Source organism: Austrofundulus limnaeus, unplaced genomic scaffold (assembly GCF_001266775.1).
Source record: "Austrofundulus limnaeus strain Quisiro unplaced genomic scaffold, Austrofundulus_limnaeus-1.0 Scaffold184, whole genome shotgun sequence".
Classification (NCBI taxonomy): domain Eukaryota; kingdom Metazoa; phylum Chordata; class Actinopteri; order Cyprinodontiformes; family Rivulidae; genus Austrofundulus; species Austrofundulus limnaeus.
Genome location: NW_013952586.1, coordinates 606004 through 613422, shown reverse-complemented (window position 1 = coordinate 613422; position 7419 = coordinate 606004). Strand labels below are relative to the sequence as shown.

Below are 7419 nucleotides of genomic sequence, written 5' to 3'. Positions count from 1 at the left end.
TATATATATAGTACACATAAATTATATTTTTAGTTTAATCATTTGAAGTTTACCATATTCCAATGTGAATAAAACATGAATTTCAGATTTGCAAATTACTGCATTTTGGTGTAAATGAAATTTTACACAGCATCCCAACATTTTAAATATTGGGGTTGTATAACTAACAATGCATGAAGTTTATAGATCTTTCTGCAGGAGAGAGTGCAAGTATACAACCTGTTTAGCCAATTGTAGAAACAAGGAGGAGATTAAAAGGTTGATATGCCAAAGGCTCACATTAGAGTTTATGTTCTTAAGTTGCATCTTGGCAGCCTCCACCCTTAACCGTGGCTAAGTATTAACTTCCAGACTTCAACACTGAACCACACTTTCTGTGCAAGCATTAGCACCTCCTCTGCTCAGCTGACTCAACGTCCTACATACAGACTCTTTAAAGGGCCATTAACGTAATTTTCTAGAACTCCCCCTGAAGAGAGACACAGGCACTAAAAGGAGAGTCTGAGACACAGATAATGAGTGGTGAGGGAGACTGGTGCTCGGGTTTATAGGCCAGGCCAACTCACTTTAATGTGAAACTCCATTTTGGTGATGAGAAGTTTGAGGTAGATGCTGCACAGCTTCCCATAGCCTTCACTCAGGTGGCCCTGAGGGAGAAAAGATGAAAGATACATGGGAGAGAAGAAAGGAGAGGCGTGATCAAAGGCAGAATAAAATCATCCTGCAAGAAGACTGAGGTGTAGGCTGGGGATAAAGAACAAAGAGAAAGCATTTCAGTATTTCAAGAAAATAAACTTAAATATGGTAAGATGTGGAGAAAGTTACTGAGATCTTAAAGGTTTGAAAAACTGAACTACAGCAATCCAAATATCAACAAAGCATAATAAAAACCAGCTGAATCTGAGGCATGGTTTACTTTAATCTGCAAACATGAACACACTAAATATCTTGACATACTTGGCTAATTTCTTCCTACTTCCTGTTTCTCAAAGCCTCTGAGTTCAGCTGGTAATGACAACAGGAAACACAGGCAACAGCTCCGGTCACACTGACCAACTTCCTGCCGACCTTCTGCTTGGTGACGTCAGCAAAAAACTGAGAAATAATATCACGGCCTCCACCCAAGTCAGTGTTGCCTAAGACACGACGGAGGAGTGACTGCTGACATTTGTGGTTAAAACCAATTTCGKTCTGAACAAGTTCAAACACTAAAGTAAACTCTGCACTTAGATCAATGGCAATGTCAAAACAATAGAGGCTTTATCAACACAGTGTATAGTTCTTCAATAACGTTAAACTTTCAGCTCTTCTGACTTGTTTAAGCTCAGCTTGAGAGAGGAGATTTCCATAAAGAAGAAACATATCTGCTTCTGTAATATTCATGTGTCAGCCCCAATGTGAAGGAACTCTGTCAGCCTGTCGTCCTAAGCAGAGTGACAGACTGTCAAACCATGTATCGGTTTTCTGCTAAACTACGTGTCAAAAGCTGCTGCTGAATGCTGCACTTAAAACAGGGGTGTCCAGTCCTGGTCCTCGAGGGCCACCGTCCTGCAGGTTTGATTTGTTTCTCTGCTACAAACACCTGATTTGAATGAAAGGGTGATTAAAAGACTTTTGCAGAACTTGAACAGGTAATTAAACTATCGAATCAGGTGTGTTGGAGCAGGGAAATGAGTAAAACTTGCAGGATAGAGAACACCCCTGACTTAAAGTGATTTCTGAATCTCTTAGATCTCTTTTACACCTCATTTTAAAGCCAACTTTACACAACATCTAAAACTAAACCCATTTCAGCAGCTGCCACTTATTAGAAACCTGCTCAATAAAAAAAATGTTGCTACTTTATTTCTCCCATATTGTGTCTGTTAAGTGATARCTTCACAAAAATGTGACCTAAATGGCTCCAAAACATTAATGTCAAAATTTTAATACAGTTCGGACATCTGAAGGTATTGTAATTTTTACAAGAACATCATCAGACCTGCTGCTTTACTATTTGTTTTTCGTCTCACAATGACTCACTTCAGCCTAATTTGACTTTACTCAACACCAATTCATGTTTTAATGAAAATAATTTTTGACAGACACTTGTTTAATCTTCCTCTCAATWGTAGGACAGCACAGATCAGATTAAAAGATATGACTTGGGGTTAAATTCTTTCGAGTCGTGACGGCTGCAACATGACATCCTTGCTTACCCACATCCTGCTCATATCAGCCAGATCAGCCTTGTTCCTCATGGAGTCTTTGATCACCTGCAGGGACAGAAATGAGGTCAGGCAGAGTTTTTAAAACACAACAACAGTATATTAACTAATTGAAAAGCACAGTGACGTGTCCTGAGAACCACAGGATGGACGAGCCGTGCTCTATATGAGAGGTTGGCTCGTCTTGACTTACGTTCGGGTGTCCGTCTCGCAGCAGCTTGTGGAAGACGTGGCAGAACTTCCAGCAGAGCACCGCGTTGCTGGACAGGGGGAGCCGGTTGACGACAGCCCAGAAAGTGTGGGCCCCTTTCTCATGATGGGTCCCCAAGATGCAGGGTGCAGGCAACAGTCAAGGAATGTCAATTGTTTGGTTACCGCTCAAACATACTGAAGAAACATTTTTAATATTTATATATTTTAACTGTACCAATCAAAGCTCAAATTAATATTCATAATTATACTTTATTTTTATTTAAATGCCAAAAGATACTGATAGGTTCAATTTAACAGTTTCAACATAATGTTGAAATGTCAGGCAATACTTTTTGTGACTGTACAAACATAGACAATACAAAATCCATAAAATACACAACCTCACATTGGAGAAATAGATTATTTCTGWCCAGACTGAAACTGAGTCCAAACAGGGCCAAGACCAAAATAAATGACTGGTATCTTAAAACAACTCCTGCAGAAATATAACATTCTTGTCTCAAGTTCCCARACTAAAGGGCTACAGCTAGCTGCTGCTACATTGCTTTAAAAAGACTTCCATGTAAATAACCAGGAAATGCTAAATTATTGGCATTGAAAAAAACAGTGTTTAGATGAAACACTGATTTATTTTTTGGATAACTAGATATTTCTAAACAGTGGCTGCAATCGGACTAGCCTTTAGCTTGTCATCTGGTCAATGAGCTATCCACAGGTAAGGAATTAAACTTTTCTGAAAATGCTTCACAATACTGTATAYAAATGATCCTGCTTTAACAAAACTAAAGAAACCTTCATAAACCTAATCTCTACACAGAATTTAAAATAGCCTTTTTATGCTCAAAGTGTTTGATAAAACAGCTTTTAATAAGTCAAGAAAAATAAATAAATTAGACCACGTTCACAAGAAGGGGTTCCGCAAAGTTTGTTGCTTTGCACCAATGTAACCCTCAGACTCTGCACACACAAAAAACAAACAATTCCTCTCCTCACGCCGAGACAAATGGACGGAGACAGTATGAGGATATTCCTGGCATGCTTCTCTTTGACAGCGACCTCCTGTGTGTTGATGGCCTTGTTGATGCTGACGGCCTGGAAAGAGGAGAACAGAAAAATCAGCCCACAGATTCTTACTGCAGCATTTCAGTATGAACTTGACATCCTTCCACCTCTTTTTAAAACCTCTTTTTATTCCTTTTCCAACACTACATGGAATAGCAAGCAGCATGTTTTTATTTATTTTTTTAAGAGACGACTGATTGACCCATTTTTTGCAGAGTTAGTATTCACGGCAGCTGCTGCGAAGCTTTACAGCCTATAAAGATTGTGAGAATCAGTGAGATGATCGGTGGCAGAGTGTGCACGCAGGGCCGGAACATTGTGTGTGACTTCTCTTTCATTAGTTTGTGGTGGAGTTATAGGATTTGGCAATGTAAACAGAAACACAGAAGCCTAGTTCCTGTTTYCTAAGCTTTAGGAAACAATTATTGTGAAGACGATGAGCATAGACTTCTATATATGACACAAATTATGTTTGGGTAAGCAGATTATCTGTGGTGTGAAACCTGTTCACCAAGCCTCGGAAAACACACTACAGTAATCTATTTTTATACAAAAAGTCAGATAATACTGTATGGTTATATAATTCTTTTTTTTAAAACATAATTATCTGAAACTCCATGATTTCTTGTAACCTGTATCAGCTTTAACTGACTAAAGACTCGTTCATAAAACACCTCAAGTTTGGGACCTATAAGCCTTCTGGCTGCCTCGGTGTGATTTCTGAATGGACTGAGGTGGCAAGAAGGGTCAAAGCTAACCCACCCACCCCCAGTGTGCCAACTTCAAGGCCAGCATTGTTAAACCTCACAATCACACACTGATGATGGCAAACTACTTTGTAGCCACAGCTGCCCTKGGGCACACTGACAGAAGCGAGGCTGCCATACACAGACGCTACCGGACCCTCTGACCACCATCAGTAGGCAAGGCRGGTGAAGTGTCTYRCCCAAAGACACAACRGCATGTGGGCATGGYGGGGAGTCGAACCTGTGACTTGCRGGTCCCAAGGCCGGCTGCTCTACCACTACACCACAGCYGCCCCATTTAATCAATTACTGGAGCCGAACTCTGACCTGTATCCTAATCCTAACTAACCCTAACCCCAATCCACACCGTAGTCCTAAACCTAACACATAAATGTTGTTCTACCATGTTAAGACCAGCCTTTSGTCCCCAAAAGGCCTACTGGTCCTGACAAGGTAGGTGTTTATACCAGAAAATGTCCTAAAAAGGTAACAAAAACTAGGTACGTCCACACATCAATAAAAGACTTTAATCTCAATCACAGAGTCAAACAGAAACTGAAATGATGCCAGTATTTGATAAAGATCAACATACTTAGTTGCTTTCGTTTGCATGGGTATCATGAACCCATCGCGAGTCAGGTCAGGTCAGGAGAAGACAGCGTACTGTTTAATAATCTCCTCCTTCCTGCAGAGTCTGCTCTTCCTCTTCCCGTACGTGAGCTGTTGCAACAAGAAGTTTACCAAAAAGAGTCACTGCAGGAGGAGAGGGACGGGAASGAGGCTGGGATGAAAGGGAAGAGGAAAGCGGGAACAGTTTTGGAAGCACTAATTGCTCACAATAAATGAGACGAGCCAAATGGGAGTCCAACCTAGCAAAGAAAACGTTCTGCACGGTTCTGTCAAGAGGTGGTGGAGGTCGTTTTATAAAGAGTCTGGAAGCGCCGTTTAGAAAGTCCTACATTGAAAGTAAAAATGTGCCTGTTATGTTATACCTTTTAGGCCAGTTCTGATTTTTGCAAATAGCTGACTTAATACCAACTTTGGCCAAATTGATAAATTGGAAACTAATAATTTTCCTTCCCAAGTTTCATTTCACACATACATGCTTTTGCTAGTAGGAATTAGCCACTGGGCTACCATATATTCACTGACTGGAAGAAGAAAACAAATAGTCAAAATCAGCTTCAGTCCGGTCAAAAACAATAAATGCATTATCACATGCTCCAAAAACAAGACAAACACCACATTTTTGTCTGCCAAAAATCTAATTTAAGTCAAATTCAGGCTCAGCTGCAGAAGTGATTCACTGACAAATGCAGTGTGAGCACAAAGAATACAGAAACTAACTGTCAAACAAAACGGACACTAAATTTTTCATCCTCATCTGTTTGCATGTTAGGAAATACAACACTGGTGTTCGAAAATGAATGCTTGTCAGCACCAGAGTCTGAGTCAGGATTCTGCAGCTCAGTCTGTGATTCAGTGCTGTAAAGGTTAAAATAAAAGTCAAAAGGCARAGGGCTAAAACGGTCCTGTTCAGGATGTGCAGAAGAAGACTGATCATCCATCATCTGATCAAAAAACCACAAGAAAAAGGTCACAGAGTTAGAGACAAACAATGGGTAATGCTGTTTACACAAACTCAGAGTCAAACTCAAGAATGTTTCCAGCATTTTCACGTTGAGCTTTCACCTTTCCACCACCATATKTATAAAAGACAGTCCATTATCTATTTAAACTTTTTCAATGCATTTAAACCTAAAAACTTGATAAAGAAGTTCATTATAAATCCAATACAGTTAGGTTTTAGATGCTTTAAGCACCCAAACATCCCATTAAAATAAAAGAGTATTTAACTACGRTAATTCCAGACCCACATAAGAACTCTTAACACCAGGAATGACCATCACTATCAGCTTGATCTTTTCTTGTCTTGAATGGGACCCAGTTCTATGCAAAGTAAACATTGAAAAACAATTCTGGTTTTAATTGAAAAACTTCAACCTCTGACTGAATTGGTTCATAATTATATTTAAAATCAAGACTGAGAGACTACAGTAATCAATGAGATTTACTTTTTACAATTCAACAAGATCATCAGCATTCATAAAGCATGCTGTGCTTTTCTAGTTTCAGAAAACGTGATTGCAACATTATCGTTGAATGTTGCACAAAAAAAAAAGGCATTTTTTCCTCTGTCTGTTRTCACAGTTTTGCCATCACGATGCTCACAAGACTGTGGTTAACATTTTGACAAGTGTCATCTCAAATCATCTGTGGGAAATTTACATTTACATTGTCAAAAAAAATTTGATTAATGACCTTTACTAGCAAAATGAATCACATTGATAATTGTTTTATATACTGAGTTTCTATTTTCAAATTCTCCATCTCCAAAGCTTCAAAATGATGTGGTTGAACTTTGGCCATTTATAGCCCRTCAAGTAACAAGATAATTTTTGTTTACAAGTGCGCCAGTTGGAAAAGTCAATTTTTATTGATCTAGAGTCATGTCATTAGGATTACCAGCCCTATATTTAAAAATGGCAACCCCCAAGCTTTATAATGATGCAAACATTATATGTACAAAAGGTCCGTTTCAAAGAAAATTAGAAGAGATGGATTTAAATAAAATAATTATTTCTGMAGACATAGCTGTTGGAAAACTTCCATTTTATATATGAGGATCACTAGATGGTGTTTTTAGAGACTCGTATTTTCATGCAAATCTAAATCATGGCMAAAAAACCTAGATTTACAGGCAAATGTGCTGTGCACACAAACATTACTGCTCGGCATTTTAGCGATAAACAGTTTTTGTGCTGGACACATCACCCTTTCTTTGAGAACAAGCTCAGTAACTTTCATGTAATCTCTAAACACAAGCAGACACACGTTTGTTCTTGAACCCCGTGGGGAACTTCCTTTGACTTCCATTCATGTTTTTAGACTTTATAGCCTAACCCTGACCATATACCCTAAAATTAACCTCACAGGTACCTATCTGACCCTAAAACTAACCTAAACCTTGGTCCTAAACCCCGCCCATAATTTGCATTTGGACCCGTGGGGACCGGGCATTGGTCCCCACGAGGCTGCTTTTTTTTGGGGAAATTGTCCCTACGTTGTAGGAAAACACACACACACACGCACGCATGCACACACACACACACACACACACACACACACGC

The 7419-nt window shown here is 39.3% G+C and overlaps 1 protein-coding gene across 2 annotated transcripts in view; it reads right to left on the bottom strand.

The window, feature by feature from the left end:
* The window catches only part of LOC106524374 (huntingtin-interacting protein 1), a gene marked incomplete at its 3' end in the record, with an annotated part of 39849 nt that overhangs the window by 8900 nt on the left and 23530 nt on the right, over nt 1-7419 (bottom strand). For both annotated transcript variants that reach the window (XM_014018162.1, XM_014018163.1), the window contains 4 exon segments: nt 567-647; nt 2199-2255; nt 2401-2543; nt 3449-3512. In XM_014018162.1, coding sequence (XP_013873616.1) covers nt 567-647; nt 2199-2255; nt 2401-2543; nt 3449-3512 — 345 coding nt within the window.